Source organism: Polyodon spathula, chromosome 29, assembly GCF_017654505.1.
Source record: "Polyodon spathula isolate WHYD16114869_AA chromosome 29, ASM1765450v1, whole genome shotgun sequence".
Lineage (NCBI taxonomy): Eukaryota > Metazoa > Chordata > Actinopteri > Acipenseriformes > Polyodontidae > Polyodon > Polyodon spathula.
In genome coordinates this window covers 3,588,275-3,606,159 of record NC_054562.1, presented here as the reverse complement: position 1 = coordinate 3,606,159, position 17,885 = coordinate 3,588,275, and the positions used below count along the sequence as shown (strand labels likewise).

The following is a 17,885-nucleotide window of genomic DNA, read 5'->3' as shown; positions in this document are numbered from 1 at the left end:
ACAGTTTTAACATTACTTCCCTTGATTTAAATTCAACACTTTTCACAATGTATCCGAGCATTTTGTTGGCCTTCTTATAGCTTTGTCTAGATGAAGACATTTCTGAGTCAACATAAATGCCTAGATCTTTTTCATAGATTCCTTCTCCAATTTCAGTATCTCCCATATGATATTTATAATGCACATTTTTATTTCCTGCGTGCAGTACCTTACACTTTTCTCTATTAAATGTCATTTGCCATGTGTCTGCCCAGTTCTGAATCTTGTCTAGATCATTTTGAATAACCTTTGCTGCTGCAACAGTGTTTGCCACTCCTCCTATTTTTGTGTTACCTCGCTCCATTTTGAGGTTTCGCCTCTAATCAGTTCTTTCTATTTTCTACATGTAAACCACTCCCTAATCCATGTGGATGCACTTCCTTCATTCATTCCCAACTGCGTTCAGTTTGAGAATTCATCTTTTTTATTATTATTATTATTATTATTATTATTATTATTATTATTATTATTATTATTATTATTTAGTTTTTGCCAATTATTTTATTGTTTTCTCCCAATTTGGCATATCCAATTATTTTTAGGCTCAACTCACCACTACTTGGGAGTGGCGAAAATGAACACACACCGTCCTCAGAAGCGTGTGCCGTCAGCCGACTGCTTTTTTTCACATTGCAGACTCACCGTGCAGCCACCTCAGAGCTACAGCTTCGGAGGACAACGCAGCTCTCACAAACAAACAGGCTCTCAGACTCAGACAGACATACAGACTCACTCACACAGATACTCACAGACAGTCTCTCACATACAGGCTCTCAGACTCAGACTCACAGACAGATACTCACAGACAGACTCTCAGTCAGACTCAGACACGCAGGCTCTCAGACTCACAGACAGACAGACAGACAGACAGACTCACTCACAGACAGACATTCAGGCAGACAGATAGTCTCTCAGACTCACAGACAGACTCTCAAACAGAAAGAGTCACACTCAGACAGACAGATTCTCACTCAGAAAGACAGACTCTCAGTCTCAGACAGACTCTCTCTCAGACACTCACTCAGACTCTCAGAATCAGACAGACTCACACTCAGACAGACAGACTCTCAGACATACAGGCTCTCAGACACTCACAGACAGACTTACAGACAGATACACACAGACAGACTCTCAGACACTCTCAGACAGACAGACAGTCTCTCAGACTCAGACAGACTCTCAAACAAAAAGAGTCACACTCAGACAGACAGATTCTCACTCAGAAAGACAGACTCACACTCAGACAGACAGACTCTCAGACATACAGGCTCTCAGATACTCACAGACAGACTTACAGACAGATACACATAGACAGACTCTCAGACACTCTCAGACTCACTCACTCACAGACAGACTCTCAGACAGACAGACAGACAGTCTCTCAGACTCACTCACTCACAGACTGACTCTCAGACTCACAGACAGATGCTCACAGACAGGCTCTCAGACAGACAGAAAGACACTCAAGACTCACAGACAGAAGAGTCACAGTCACTCTCAGATTCTTTCTCACCTGTATCGGAGCTGGCTTCGTTCTGCTGCCTGCGATTTTGCATCCGGAGCTGCAGTACTGAAACACAAACCGCAGGGGTCAGCACTGAGAACCAAAACACCTCATCAACTACTGCCACCCTTCCAGAGGTGAATGCAGGACCCCTGTGATTGTTTCATGTTTAGCTGTTCACTGTTTACTGAAGTCATGCACAGCTCTGGACAAAAGTGTTGCATCACCTGCAATTTTAGGACTGAGACATGATTAAAAAAAAAAAAAAACTATAAACATAAATTTAGATCTTTTATTGATCATCATGTAATCAAAGAAACGACACAATGATCTCACAACAGTCTACCGGAAGCCATAAGAACAGCACAGTAGTATTTCACGTCACTTTTTTGTTGAGTATCTGGAAAACTACAAAGCGGCGTTGAATTCAATATGTTAACAAGGGAACATTATTCAGCAGCTTTCACTGGACTCTATGAAGCTGAGGGAGTTCATTCTATATAGAGGGGGTGGAATTCAATATGTTAACAAGGGAACATTATTCAGCAGCTTTCACTGGACTCTATGAAGCTGAGGGAGTTCATTCTATATAGAGGGGGTGGAATTCAATATGTTAACAAGGGAACATTATTCAGCAGCTTTCACTGGACTCTATGAAGCTGAGGGAGTTCATTCTATATAGAGATGGTGGAATTCAATATGTTAACAAGGGAACATTATTCAGCAGCTTTCACTGGACTCTATGAAGCTGAGGGAGTTCATTCTATATGGGGGGGGGGGAATTCAATATGGGGATTCAATATGTTAACAAGGGAACATTATTCAGCAGCTTTCACTGGACTCTATGAAGCTGAGTGAGTTCATTCTATATAGAGGGGGTGGAATTCAATATGTTAACAAGTGAACATCTAAAGGGTGATTCAGAACATTTGGCTACACACACACACACACACACACACACAGTACGATATACACACACTCTGAGACACGCAGAGTAATGAGGGGTTAACTTGTATTTTGAGGTCAGGAATTCCCAGCATGCCTCAGGTGTGCTGAGTGTTGCGTTCTCTCTCTATTTCGGTCACCCCCGTCGCCCCCTCCCCCTCACACACAGCTGCCTGCCTCTCTCTCACAGACACTATAAAATTAAAACTATACTGAGTCAAGCAGACCAGCATTTGGGCTCTAGTGTCTTCATCAGTGTTATTGAAACTAAACCAAGTCGAGCAAACCAGTATTTGGGCTCTAGTGTCTTAATGGAATGTGTTACTAAATCAGTCCGTTAATGCTTTGAAATCTGATGAGGTTGTTAATGAAATGATGTTAACGAGATTAAAAAAAATGAATGGAAGCAGAACTCTCTGTTCTGGAAACTCCTAGCGTTCAGGGAGTTGGCTCTCGCACCAGAGAGCAGCAGCCAAATGGAAACACAAAATAATGGGAATATCTATGTTGTGTATAATTTGTAAACTTCATTGAAAATTGTAGATTTTGTCGTGCAGAATGTACATTTATTTAGAACACTTCACATATAAAATGCGGATTTAAGATTATTTGGCGTTTGGGTAAAAGTCGGACGGCATGGTTTTAAAAAAAGTCTCCGTCATCAGCGTCACAGCTGCGGTCTGATCAATTTCTGTCTTAAGGTGAGCTGTAGTCTTTCGTTAATTAAAACCTTCCTTTCCCAAGTGCAAATGAACTCCTGATAAATTATGACAATTAACACAGTTCTGCTTTTAAATTCCCACGCAAACAAAAGAAACAGTCGCAGGAAGCCCTGCTCGTTAAGATAATAACATTATTTCATAAACAAACATCATTTCGGAAATCACATTAGCATGATTTTTTTAATAACGAGATAGACATATTCCGCTTGAAAACGCTAAAATCAATGCTACAGACCGATTTATTTATTAACACTGGAGTATCACCGACAACCTTCTGAAAATCCTGCCCAATGTTTAATGCCTTCATCAGCCAGAACCTCAAACATTCAACCAGTCTGTCATATGATAAAACTATAACATTCTGGTTATTTTTTAATTCTTCTTATTTTTAAGCTGCATTCACTACCCCCACTAGTGAATGTGTGTGAGTCAATGTCACCTGAGAATTCTGAGCTCCTCTGGGAATTGAGAGGTGGCTTCTGGGTAATACTGTGTTACCACAGAAATGGACAGCAGAGAGGAGAGTGTATCACCTGCACAGCTAACTGGAACCCAAAGCATCAGACCACTAGATGGCGCACGATTTTCTAAATATAAAGACTGGCTGATTCAGCCTGTGTTACACATGTCTAGGACATACAAAAACAAAACAACTTGTCGTTTTTTATGTTTGTGGCAGGGCAGGGCCCTGTCTGTAAATATTGTTGTGTGGTGATTTGGTGGTGGTTGGCAGCGATGGGGTTAATTTCCTATCCCTGCCAAAATATATGTGAGAATGTGGCTGGAGCTAATTGAGTAATTGATAATTAGGCTCCAGCCACATGCTACAAAAAAGGGGGAAATTCCTTTGTTTGTTGGAGGTGTTTTGGGGCGAGTGTTATTGTGTTGCTAAATTTGTTTTGTGTTGCAAAGTTCAGCGAAGGCTCTGCCCAGCCTGGACAGTTTTTGTTTGACCTTTTGTTTTTGGCTCTGTGAGTAGTGTTTTGTTTGACTTTTTGATTCATTTTTGTTGATTAAAACAGCGCAGCAGCGCTTAACTGCAGTTTTACTGTCTCTGAGTCTCCAAGCTATCCTGTCACAATGTTATTTTTGTATACTGCAGTTATACAAACCAATCTCTCTCTCTCTCTCAACTTCTCAAAAACAAAGAATTTTAAAAGTATTTTGTAACAAAAGTTTTGCTTTTGTGGATAAGGAAAAAAAATTACAAGAAATAGATGTCTCCAAAAATCCAAAAATGCCAATTCAAAAGTATTCATACCCTGACAATGAAAATGGAATTAATAGCTAGCTGAGGCACCTTTAGCAATAATAACCTCTGTTAAATGATTGGGATATTTGTCAGTGAGCTTTTGGCATGACTCCTTTGTGATTCTTGCCCATTCTTCAATGCAAAATTGTTCCAGTTCATTCAAATTCCGAGGACTTCTCCAGTGCACAGCTGCCTTCAACTCATACCAAAGATTCTCAATCAGATTTAGATCAGGACTTTGACGAGGCCATTCCAGAACCTTGATTTCGTTCTTCTTTAACCATTCTGAAGTAGATTTTGATGTGTGCTTTGAATCGTTGTTGTGTTGGAGCGTCCAGTTGCGCTTTAAACCAAGTTTTGTAGCGGAGGGTTTCAGATGATTGGCCAATATCTTTTTGTTTGCTATGGAATCCATTTTATTAAATACATTCCCTGTGCCATTAGAGGAAAAACAGCCCCATAGAAGGATATTACCACCTCCATGCTTGACAGTAGGTATGGTGTTCTTTTCTTTGTATGCCTCACCAGACTTTCTCCAAAATTAACGACTATCAGTGTGACCAAATAGCTCGATTTTTGTTTCACCACTCCACAAAACCTTTGACCAGAACTCAGATCCATCATTGTCCTTGTCGCGTTTTCCTAAAGTGGCTTTTTCCTTGGCCTGTTTCCGTGACCATTAAGACCTTCATCATGCAATACTCAGCCTATGGTTGAAATGGAAACCCCAGTCTCACTTGCAGCCAGTTCACTCTGAATATCTTTGGCAGTCAATCTCAGATTGTTATTAACCTTCCTCACAATTCTTCTACTTGTTCTTGGTGAAAGAACCTTCTTTCTTCCAGACCGAGGGAGTGTTGTGACAGTATCAGTCTTGTGCTTCTTGATAATAGAAACAATAGTTGAAATTGGGATCCTCAAATGTTTGGAAATCTTCTTGTATCTTTCTCCAGCTTTATGACAATAATTTTCTGTCTAAGGTCTTCAGATAACTCTTTACATTTTCCCATATTGACTTATTGGTAATGACAGCAATCATCCTATGCTAAGTTATGCATAAGTAATGTTGCTGAAGCTGACACCCTGGGATCCTTCAAGAAGCTGCTTGATGAGATTCTGGGATCAATAAGCTACTAACAACCAAACGAGCAAGATGGGCCGAATGGCCGCCTCTTGTCTGTAAACTTTCTTATGTCTAACCCTTTCATACTCTCTAAGAATGTTCACCTACAATCTGGCATTTTTTAGAATTAGGTTCTGCGTTATCGTATTGAAATTTCTAACACCTTGTAGACAACACTATCATAGCCTCAGAGGGTATATGATATTAGCATTTTTGCACAAAAAATAAAAAAAATTGTAGACATATTTCTTGTAACTTTTTCCACATCCACAAAAGCAAAACTTTTGCTACAGAAGATTTTTCCTAAAATTAATTTCGAGAAATTCTAAATTTCCATTGGGGTGTGTAAACTTTTCACTACAACTGAGTGTATATAAACTGTATCTATATATATCAAGTTGTTGTTTTTTTTTTTCTTTAAAGAGCCATCTTCCCAGCGTTGCTGTGTGTTTAACAGGCCTTTGTCAAGGGAAAGCTTGATGATTGCTAACTACACGGTCTGTCTGTTTAACTCCAGCAATGCGCTTGTGGTGAGGTTATTTCCTGCACAGTTAATGGTGTGATGATCTAGTGTTGTTTAGACCTCAAGCATCGTGGTACGAGTCCATGTGTATTATTCTGTATTGTAGATGAAAAGAGGTACAGCTGCAGTGCACACAAAATAAAACACTGGGGTGCTGGGTTAAATCAGTCAACATGTATTATTATTATTATTATTATTATCAACAACAACAACAACAACAACAACAACAACAACAACAACAATAATAATAATTTTAACCTTATGTATACATAAAATATATATTTAAAAAATATATTGATATCTCGGTATGTAAAGCGCACTCTCCTTACCGGAGCGGAACTTGTTTCGGATGAGGATGGATCGTTCCGAGGCGAGGAGCGTCATCGTGTCTGGAAGGGCGTGCTGCGGCTTCACACTGTCTGTCAATCAGGGGCGAAGTGCCGATTAATTAAAAAGGTCTCTTCTGATGAAATTGTCTTTCTTTCTTTCTTTCTTTAAAGTTTCTCTCTGCTTCTTCACTTAGTTAGACCGATACAAACTCGAACTGGAGTCAAATTGGAACCCGGCAGCGCGATAGCAGCCTGTTACTGAGGGATTATAATTGGGTCCTGTTGCACTGAGAGAGGAACCGTGTGATTGAATCGGATTAACAACTTTACCTTAAAATAATTAAAATAGCTTAATAAATCGTTAAATAATGCCCATATACTGGACGTGTGGTTTTTTGTTTGTTTTAATAAGTCAAATCGTGTTTGTTTGTTTGAATGGGTTGAATTTCTGGTGTTCAAGGTGGATATTCTCGAGTGGTTTTCACTTTCGAGAAGATAAAAGTCACGCTGTTAAGATTTCAGATTCAGAATGTGGCCCGTTTCTTTCTTCCTTTATTAAAAGTGAAATCACGAGGAAAGAATTCCCGTTAAAACATCGCAGAACTTTATCCTGGTGTTGCTTGGAAACTTCGATGAATCCACAAAAACAAAACAAAAAAAGTTAAACTTCTGAGTAAAAGATTTGAAAAGTTATGAAGTTCCACAAGTTTTCAAGATGAATAAATGTATATATAAATATCTAACATAATAATTATTATTAATTAAGAAAACAATACAGTAATTACAAAAATGTACATTTAAGAAGTGTAAAATAATTAGAAGTTATTCTTCAGGGTTCGCTCGTGTAATAATCTGACAGAATGGTATTTCGTGTGCAGTTATTGTTCGCTCGTCCCCTTCTCTTCTTGTCTCGTTGTTCAGAGAATAATAACCCTTCTCTTGTACTTGTTTCCTGTCGAAACCGGCGCTCCCGTCCTCTCTCTGTCTCTGGTGAGCGAGGAAAGCAAAGACGAGGGCGAATCGACTCGACTCTCTTCTCTTCTCTTCTCTCTCTCTCTCTCTCTCTCTCTCTCTCTCTCTCTCCTGCTCCCTCGTTCTCTGGGTGAATTTATTAACCTGTTAATGGCCGGCGGCGCGTCTCTCTCACCCAGTCTGTCTAATCCAAAGGTGCGTTATTAGCATGACAACATCGGAGGTATTGCAGTTACAAAGTACAGCATGCAATCTAAACATTTCATGACGTAAACATTTTGAACATCAATATAAAAGTAAATAAATGAAAAGGAATAATTAAATAGCGGTAGGAATGTAAAGCTGAACACGGATCTCTCTCTCTCTCTCCTCGTTGTGACAGCTGGCAGAGCGCCAGTGACAGGTGAGAGGGGAGAGTTGAACACCTGCTTAGACCGGAGTTACTGAGGGGAGTGTGCACCATCAGCAGAGAGGGGGGAGAGGCGGGGATTCTAAACAATCTGGACAGTCAACTAGGGCTTCATTTCTAGTCTCTTTCTGGTAACGCAGAGAGCATGATACACTGTAGAAGAATGTAGCAAACTAACACAGACACCAAGAAGAAAGGATTAGATTGTAGCCTCAAACTAAACAGGATCGTTGGGCTGTGTGTGTGTCTGTGTGTGTGTGTGTGTGTGTCTGTGTGTGAGTGTGTGTGAGTGTGTCTGTGTGTGAGTGTGTCTGTGTGTGTGTGAGTGTGTGATTGTGTCTGTGCGTCTCTGTCCAGATTTCAGAACTTCTTACTTTCTCTTTTGCTTTCTGAGTTCGAAGTCCAGTCTATGGGATACTGAGAGAGAGGTGGGGGGGAGGGGGTAACCTGATCCTGGGAAATGAGAGAGGGAGGGGGAGGGTGACAGGTGCCACCTGTTAATTGAGGGGGGGGGGTGCAGTGACATCACTCCTCTAAAAAGAACAGCTGTGTGTTTGGTTCTCTGACTGCCTGTCTACAGATATGCATTATATACTTACTTACTATACTATACTTTACAGTGCTTCCCTATGCTTTAGGAGACCTCTCTGTGCTTTACAATGCTTCCCTATGCTTTAGGAGACCTCTCTGCGCTTTACAATGCTTCCCTATGCTTTACCAGACCTCCCTGTGCTTTACAATGCTTCCCTATGCTTTACCAGACCTCTCTGTGCTTTACAATGCTTCCCTATGCTTGACCATACCTTTCTGTGCTCTACAATGCTTCCCTATGCTTTACCAGACCTCCATGTGCTTTACAATGCTGCCCTGTCCTTTACCAGACCTCTCTATGCTTTTAAATGCTTCCCTGTGCTTTAGCAGAACTCACTGTGCTTTACAATGCTTCCCTATGCTTTACCAGACCTAGCCTGTGCTTTATAATGTTTCCTTATGCTTTAGCAGACATCTCTGTGCTTTCCATTGCTTCCCTATGCCTTACCATACCTCTCTGTGCTGTACAATGCTCCCCTATGCTTTACCACACCTCTCTGTGCTTTACAGTGCTTCCCTATGCTTTACCAGAACTCTCTGTGCTTTGCAATACTTCCCTGTATTTTACCATACCTCTCTGTGCTTTACAATACTTGTCTATGCTTTACCAGACCATGCCTGTGCTTTACAATGCTTCCCTATGCTTTACCAGACATCGCTGTGCTTTCCAATGCTCTCCTATGCTTTACCAAAACTATCTGTGCTTTACAATGATTCCGTATGCTTTACCAGACCTCTCTGTGCTTTACAATGCTTCCCTATGCTTGACCACACCTTTCTGTGCTCTACAATGCTTCCCTATACTTTACTAGACATCTCTGTGCTTTACAATGCTGCCCTGTCCTTTACCAGACCTCTCTATGCTTTAAAATGCTTCCCTGTGCTTTACCAGAACTCACTGTGCTTTACAATGATTGCCTATGCTTTACCAGACCTCCCTGTGCTTTACAATGCTTTCCTATGCTTTACCAGACCTCTCTGTGCTTTACAATGCTTCCCTATGCTTGACCATACCTTTCTGTGCTCTACAATGCTTCACTGTTCTTTACCAGAACTCACTGTGCTTTACAATGATTGCCTATGCTTTACCAGACCTCCCTGTGCTTTAAAAAACTTGCCTATGCTTTACCAGACCTCTCTGTGCTTTACAATGCTTCCCTGTGCTTTACCAGACCTCTCTGTGCTTTAAAATGCTTCCCTGTGCTTTACCAGACCTCACTGTGCTTTACAATGCTTGCCTATGCTTTACCAGACCTCCCTGTGCTTTACAATGCTTCCTCTCTATGCTTTACCATTCCCTACCTCTCTGTGCTTTACAATGCTTCCTCGAAATTGCTACGACCAGATTTGAACTGTGCTTTACAATGCTTCCCTTTGCTTTACCAGACCTTCTGTGCTTTCCAATGCTTCCCTATGCTTTTACCAGACCTCTCTGTGCTTTACAATGCTTCCCTATGCTTTACCAGACCTCTCTGTGCTTTACAATGCTTCCCTATGCTTTACCAGACCTCTCTGTGCTTTATAATGCTTCCCTATCCTTTACCAGACCTCTCTGTGCTTTACAATGCTTCCCTATGCTTTACCAGACCTCTCTGTGCTTTACAATGGTGCCCTGTGCTTTACCAGACCTCTCTGTGCTTTACAATGCTTCCTCGTGCTTTACCAGACCTCTCTGTGCTTTACAGTGCTTCCCTATGCTTTACCATACCTCTTTGTGCTTTACAATTCTTCCCTATGCTTTACCACACCTATGTTTGTTTTACAATGCTTCTCTATGCTTTACCAGACCTCTCTGTGCTGTACAATGCGTCCCTGTGCTTTACCATACTTCTCTGTGCTTGAGAATGCTCCCCTATGCTTTACAGACCTCTCTGTGCTTTATAATGCTTACATATGTTTTATCAGACCTCTCTGTGCTTTATAATGCTTACATATGTTTTATCAGACCTCTCTGTGCTTTACAATGCTTCCCTGTGCTTTACCAGACCTCTCTGTGCTTTACAATGATTCTCTATGCTTTACCAGACCTCTCTGTGCTTTACAATGCTTCCCTATGCTTTACCAGACCTCCATGTGCTTTACAATGCTTCCCTATGCTTTACCATACCTCTCTGTGCTTTCCAATGCTTCCCTATGCTTAACAATACCTCCCTGTGCTTTACAATGCTTCCCTATGCTTTACCAGACCTCTTTGTGCTTTCCAATGCTTCCCTATGCTTGACCATACCTCTCTGTGCTCTACAATGCTTCCCTATGCTTTACCATACCTCTGTGCTTGACAATGCTTCCCTGTTCTTTTAAAGACCTATCTGTGTTTTACAATGCTTCCCTATGCAGTACCAGACATCGCTCTGCTTTACAATGCTTCCCTATGCTTTACCAGACCTATGTGTGTTTTACAATGCTTCCCTATGCTTTACCACACCTATGTGTGTTTTACAATGCTTCCCTATGCTTTACCAGACTTCTCTGTGCTTTAGAATGCTTCCATATGTTTTAACAGACCTCGCTGTGCTTTACAATGCTGCCTTATGCTTTACCAGACCTCTATGTGCTTTACAATGCTTCACTGTGCTTTACAATGCTTTCCTGTGCTTTACCAGACCTCTCTGTGCTTTATAATGTTTCCCTGTGCTTTACCAGACCTCTCTGTGCTTTACAATGCTTCACTGTGCTTTACAATGCTTTCCTGTGCTTTACCAGACCTCTCTGTGCTTTACAATGCTTACCTGTGCTTTAACAGACCTCTCTGTGCTTTACAATGCTTGCCTGTGCTTCACCAGACCTCCCTGTGCTTTACAATGCTCCCTATGCTTTACCAGATCTCTCTGTGCTTTACAATGCTTCCCTGTGCTTTACCAGACTTCTCTTTGCTTTATAATGCTGCCCTATGCTTTATCAGACTTCTTTGTGCTTTACAATGCTACCCTATGCTTTACCAGACCTCTCTGTGCTTTATAATACTTCTGTATGCTTTACCAGACCTCTCTGTTCTTTACAATGCTGCCCTGTGCTTTACCACACCTCTCTGTGCTTTACAATGCTGCCCTATGCTTTTACAGACATCTTTTTGCTTTACAATCCTGCCCTGTGCTTTACCACACCTCTCTGTGCTTTGCAATGCTTCCCTATGCTTAATTAGACCTCTCTGTCTGTCTGCCTGCCTGCCTCTCTGTCAGTGTGGTTAATATCACACTCCTTGTGCTCACCTCTGTGGTTGGTCCAGATAGAGAGCGGTTTGCTGCCTCCTAGTAGTCAGATACTGTAATGACAACTAAAGGCTGCTCTCTCTGATCTAACCATTTTGTTGGCGAAATAGCACCCTCTTGTGAGAAAATAATTACTGTATTATTATTTAGATATTGATAATACATACATACAAAATACAACAAACATATCAATCTGTTATTGCATTAACGACTATCAAACTTTGATATGTTTTGTTATGACCTTGGAAAAATGATTTGACAAATGTCTTGATAGAGGACACTGAGAAAGACTCTTCTGAAACATGCTTGCTCTTGGAACCCCAGAGCCCCTCCATGACCTGCCCCAGGACCCCCTGCTGGAGATCCCCGATGTGCAGGTGAGAAGGGTGAAGTGTTCCAGGCAGGCGAAGGATATTATAGACCTCAAGGCCCAGATGGCTCAGGTCCTGGAGCTCTTGGCCAAACAGGCACCTGCGGCCTTGGCCGCTGTCCAGGCCCCGTTACAAACCCCCCCCCCCCCCCCCCCCCCCTCCAGGGGAGATCAGGGTGGATGGGAAGAGGCATCCCAGCTGGTGCAGGAGGACACACTTCTGTAGAGCCCTCTGGGAAGGGGGCCTCCTTCTCCCGTGACATGTAGGTAGAAGGGGAGCTCAAACCTATATGGACAGTGTAGTGAGTGAGGTCCCGCTCCCTGAGCCTGTGGCCACGGAGCTTCCTGTCCAGCACACTGCTGCAGATCTCATCTCCATGGGCAAGCCTGGCTAGCTTGATCGTGGCTCATAGACAGCTGTGGCTGTCACAAACCAGAGTTCCTGGTGCGGATAAGGCCGTGCTGTTAGACGCACCTATATCCCCAGGACATAGCTTTGGGCCAGCCATGTAGATCTTACAAAAATCCCACCGGGAGCACGAGGCAACCCTGCAGAAGGTGCGTTGCTCCATCCCTGCACTCCGGCGTGGGGCAGGTCAAACCGCTGGCGAGCTCCTCAGACACAAACTGTCACTAGGGCAGTTCCAGTCTCCACAGCTCCGCTGGGTGACCTAAAGTATCGCCTACAGGGCACACCAGCAGCAAATAACCGGGCCCACCCAGCAGGCAGAGGGAACGCAGGACGTGGCCAGCCCATACATCAGTGTCCCAGGAGGCGTTTTCAGGCCCAGTGCCCTAAACAGCCACCCCAAACTGCCCCGCTGCAGCCTCAGCAGCCCGAGCAGGGCCCCTGAAGGTTGGTGGCCTCAGACCCCCATTTCAGCACAACAGCTGCAGTACTGGCATGCTTGCACCTCAGACTCCTGGGTGCTTGCCACTGTAAAAAAACGATTACCTCCTCCCTTTCGAGGCATCATGAATATTTTCATAACAGACCCTCTCCAGGACACGGTACTTCAGAAGGAAGTAGCCGCCTTGCTGTGCAAGCAAGCCATTCGTCTCGTAGAACCACAGAGAGGGGTACTGCTCAAGGTATTTTCTGGTACCCAAAAAAGATGGCGGCTTTCACCCCCTCTTAGACCTGAGGCATCTCAACAAGTTCCTAAAAGAAAGGAGGTTTCAGATGCTGACTCACCGTCACATTCTCCAGTCCGTCTGGCCGGGCGACTGGTTCACCACCGTGGATGCAAAGAGCTTACACCGGTGCAGTGCATGATGTACTTGGGGCTCCAGCTGGACTCCAGTACGATGTGTGCATATCTGTCAGATGACAGAGCTGCAGCTATTCAGAGTTGCCTCTCCCTGTTTCAACAGGGATTGCAGGTCACACTCCTATTGTGCCAGAAACTATTGGGTCTGATGGCCGCAGCCATATCGACCATTCAGCTGGGTCTGCTTCGCATGCACCCGCTACAAGCGTGGCTCAATGCGTTCCACCTCAACACCAAACGCGACAGACACTGTCGTCTGACTGTGTCTTATGCGCGCTCGACAGCGCTACGCTGGTGGAGGACGACCTCTCACCTGCACGAAGGTGTGTGAATGGGGGTAGTGTTGAACTGCCAAGTGGTGACGACAGACACCTCCAACTTGGGTTGGGGGGTGGTCTAGGAAGGTAGAGGAGTACGTGGATCCTGGCCGGACTGCTGGACATCCCTGCACATAAACATGCTGGAGTTGCAAGCGGTCTCCCTTGCTCCTCACCACTTCCTCCCGGTGCTGAGCGGTACATGTGTTGATCTGGACGTACAACACAACAGTGGTGGCGTATGTTAACTACTAGGGTGGCTTATGGCCCCCGGGGTCCACTCAGCGTAGATGCCCTAGCGCACAAATGGCCCAAAGCATTTTTGTATTCTTTCCCGTCTATAGTGCTGCTCCCGGCCTTTCTCGAAAAGGTTCGGAGGCATCAGTTCTCCTAGTGGCTCCCAAGTGGTCCAGGAGAATATGGTTCTCTACCCTGTGCCAGCTATTGCACGGCCAGCCCTAGGAGATTCCATTGTGCATGGGTCTCCTCAGTCAGGCGAGAGGCTATCTTTGGAACCGGGCAGGTTCTGGCTATGGGACTGGCCCCTGAAAGATGTCAGATGTGGTTGTGGGTATGTCTGCTAGGGCAGACTCCACTAGGTCCTTGTACACCTATAAGTGGAGGTATTTCCAGACTTGGTGTCTGGCTAGAAGCCATGACTCCATATCTTGCCCTTTGCCTCTCATCTTACAGTTTCTACAAGAACTGCTTGATGCTGGAAGGTCACCTTCCACTTTGAAGGTGTATTTAGCGGCTATCTCTGCTTGCTATGCCCCTGTAGAGTCGGTGTCTCCGGGTGAGCATATCTTGGCTACCTGATTTCTTAAAGGCACTACACCCTCCTAGGAGGACTGTTCTCCCCAAATGGAGCATTAATATTATACTGGTGGCTCTCACAAAGGCCCCGTTTGAGCACATACACTCCATAGAGTTGAAGTACCTGTCTATGAAGACTTCCTCTTGGCTATCACCTCCGCTAGACGGGTCAGTGAGCTGCAGGTGCTGTCCGTGCACAGCTTCTACTGCGTATTTGGGAGGAAGGCAGCAGGGTGTCTCTGTGCAGCAACCCTGCTTTCCTCCCCAAGGTGATCACAGCCTTCCACATTAATCTGTGGAGCTGGAGTACTTCCATCCACCACCATTTGCTTCGACGGAGTATGAGTGTGGGAAGGTGGTGAAATTCACTGAACACAACACAGAGTTCAGGGTTTGAACACCCCGCAGGGGTGTACTTTAATAATTCTGCCACAAGGTGGCACTGTGCTGCTGGCTCACCCAAATACCATCAATGGTAAACAGGGAGCCACTGAAGAACGCACACACACACACGCAGGTGCGTCAAAATAATAATCCAGACAAAAGGCGGAAACAAAAAGAGAAAATAAAACAACAAGAAAACTACAAATAAAAGTTGCTGCCATTTCAGCATTCCCCCTCCGTCGCTACCCGTATGGCTCGGGTCTTCAGCCTGTGTCCTGCTTGCTATTCCTCTGCTATACACTGTTGAGCTGCCCAGGATTTCCCTCCTGACTGCACTCGTCCCCCTTGGGTCCGTAACTAACAGTTTGCCCTGTCTGATTCAAGACTGTCTTCCTCATCCTGGCTTGCGGGTCTGTTCTCCTCACTCCAGATGCTGGTGTTTTATTAGAATCTCTGCTGCAGTTGCCGACCAGAGCGCCCACTGACGTTCTTCCTAGATGGGCAGACCTGAGGAATACCAGAATATTATTTTTATAGGTCGAACGCTCCTCAAGGCCTGCCTCCTGACCACTCAGAGAGAGAGAGAGAGAAAGAGAGCCCTCTCCCAGCCTCCCGTGTCACTGCCATGATAGACTGGCAAACCCTTCACAGATCCCGAGCTCCCCCTGCAGGATCATACAGGCACCAGAGAACCAGCACAGTTCCTGCCCTGTTACACTGAGAGATTGAATTTCCTCTGCCCAGTGCAGGCATTGAGATGCTACGTGCAAAGGGCAAGAGCTCTGCGTCAATCTGACCAGCTCTTGAGTCTGTCACGGGACATGGACCCTAGGACAGCCCCTCTCTAAGCAGCGTCTGTCACATTGTATAATGGTGCTGCCTTGCCCCAACCTGCTAGGGTAGCCGCACACTCCACTAGAGGTTTGGCTACATCTTGGGCCCTCTTCAGAGGTGCCTCGTTGTCCGATATTTGTACTGCGGCTAGCTGGGCTATGCTGCATACCTTCTCCAGGTTCTACTGCCTTAATTGGTGGTCATCTTCGAATTGAAAGGGAAAGGTTTATTTACCCTAACCCTGGTTCACTGAAAGAGAAGATGACCACCAACCACAAGATCGCATCAGTCGCCCTCACAGGTTCGATGGAAAAAGAGAAATGGCTTCCTCAGGCTGACAGTTTTATCCACCCGGTGGGCGAGACTGACTGCATCATCCCAGGAAGGGGCCTATCGGAAGCTCTGGTATAGTGAGCTCAGCAACACCTACCCAATGGGCAAGCATATCCCATACCTAATGTCATTGATGGTTGTCTTCTCTTGCAGGGAATGAGGGTTATGGTCAGTAACCTAACGTTTTTGAAAGGTTCTGTCGTGATGCAATTAAATTAAAGACAGTCTATTCAAGGTGCTGCATGAGCCCCTCACTGGGTAGCACAGTATATTGCCGTTTGGAAGCACCAGAAAACTTCAACAGCAGTCACTAAAAAAAAAAGATTTTAAAATATTTAAATTGTATACACTTTTTATGATGCGTAATCTAAAACAATTGCCAGTAAAACCATTTTATTATTTCATTGTATAACATTAAAACACTAACACGTTCTTTAAAAAAAAGCTTAACATATTGTAGATGGCATTTAAAAACAATAAATGTGGAAAATCATCCAACCGCATACGCTTCAACAACTGGGCTGAGACACAACAAATTCATAAGCTTATGTGTTTTCTGCTCTTTAACTTTAAGAACATAAGAAAGTTTACAAACGAGAGGAGGCCATGCAGCCCATCTTGCTTATTTGATTGTTAGTAGTTTATCAATCCCAGAATCTCATCAAGCAGCTTCTTGAAGGATCCCAGGGTGTCAGCTTCAACAACATTACTGGGGAATTGATTCCAGACCCTCACGATTCTCTGTGTAAAAAAAAGTGCCTCCTATTTTCTGTTCTGAATGCCCCTTTATCTAATCTCCATTTGTGACCCCTGGTCCTTGTTTCTTTTTTCAAGTTGAAAAAGTCCCCTGGGTCGACACTGCTTTAACTTGTGATTATTTATTTGTTTGTTTGTTTGTTTATTTGTTAAACTAAGGCTCACTGATAAGCTGCAATGAGTATTTATTTATTTGTTTGTTTGTTTGCTTATTTTTTAAACTGAGGCTCACTAATAAGCTGCAATGATTATTTATTTATTTATTTTTTAAACTGAGGCTAACTGATAAGCTGCAATTTGTATGTTTGCCTGTCAGATGTTTGATGTCTTTCTTCAGTTTATCTATTATATCCATTTTCTTTCAGCTTGCTTGATGGAATTTGTTTTCATTAAAATCGGCATATGATGTCCTTTTAAATTTTGATCCTTGAAAATGTATCGAGATAGATAGATATATAGATATATAGATAGATAGATAGATATAGACAGACCAATTTTCTCCCCAATGTGAAATGCCCGATTGTAAATCTGGCTCACCGCTGCAACTGACTCGGTAGACGAGCGCACGCATTCGCTGCTTTACACTCCGCAGACCCACCCTGCAGCCAACCCGGAGCTACAGCACCGGAGGCCCGGGCAGCTCGGGGCAGCTCGGGGCAGCTCGGGGCAGCTCACAGGCGCCCAGCCAGTCCACAGGGGTCGCTGGTGCGCGATGAATCCCGGCAGTGGAATAGCCTGGACCCGAAACAGCCTCCTCCAGGCTATAGGGCGCATGTATTGCAATGCATTGAGATGATTATAATACCAGTCCCTTCCACCGCAGTTAGATTTGTGTGAGCTTAATGTTAGAGACCACGAGCACAAACAAAACGAGCGGAAAATAATTCGGTTAAAATGTCACCCCCCGGCCCCACACAAATTCAATTTACGAATATTATTAATCTGACACAATAAATTCGCAACACAATCAATGATCGTCACTGCCCCTTTAAAAAAAATCTTCCAATTCGCTGTTGTGAATCAAAACAATATGCAGTGTGTACATTCCCAAAAGAAATAGGTTACTGAGGTCCAAATCCGTCGAGAAATTAAAAACACATGTCTTCATCTCTATAAAGGTAATGGTATTTTGTATCTTTAATTTTATTGTTGTGTATTTCAGCAATTCCATTATTTTTAGCCTCGC

At 43.8% G+C, this 17,885-nt stretch overlaps 1 protein-coding gene across 2 annotated transcripts in view; it reads right to left on the bottom strand.

Annotated features, from left to right (window-relative positions):
* The window catches only part of si:dkeyp-69b9.3 (myocardin), a 28,275-nt gene extending 20,780 nt beyond the window's left edge, over positions 1 to 7,495 (bottom strand). For both annotated transcript variants that reach the window (XM_041232342.1, XM_041232343.1), the window contains exons 1-2: positions 6,438 to 7,495; positions 1,553 to 1,609 (exon numbers count right to left, since the gene is read on the bottom strand). In XM_041232342.1, coding sequence (XP_041088276.1) covers positions 1,553 to 1,609; positions 6,438 to 6,492 — 112 coding nt within the window. In that variant the 5' untranslated portion in view covers positions 6,493 to 7,495. The remainder of the gene's footprint in view (positions 1 to 1,552; positions 1,610 to 6,437) is intronic.
* Between the last annotated feature and the right edge of the window lie 10,390 nt (positions 7,496 to 17,885).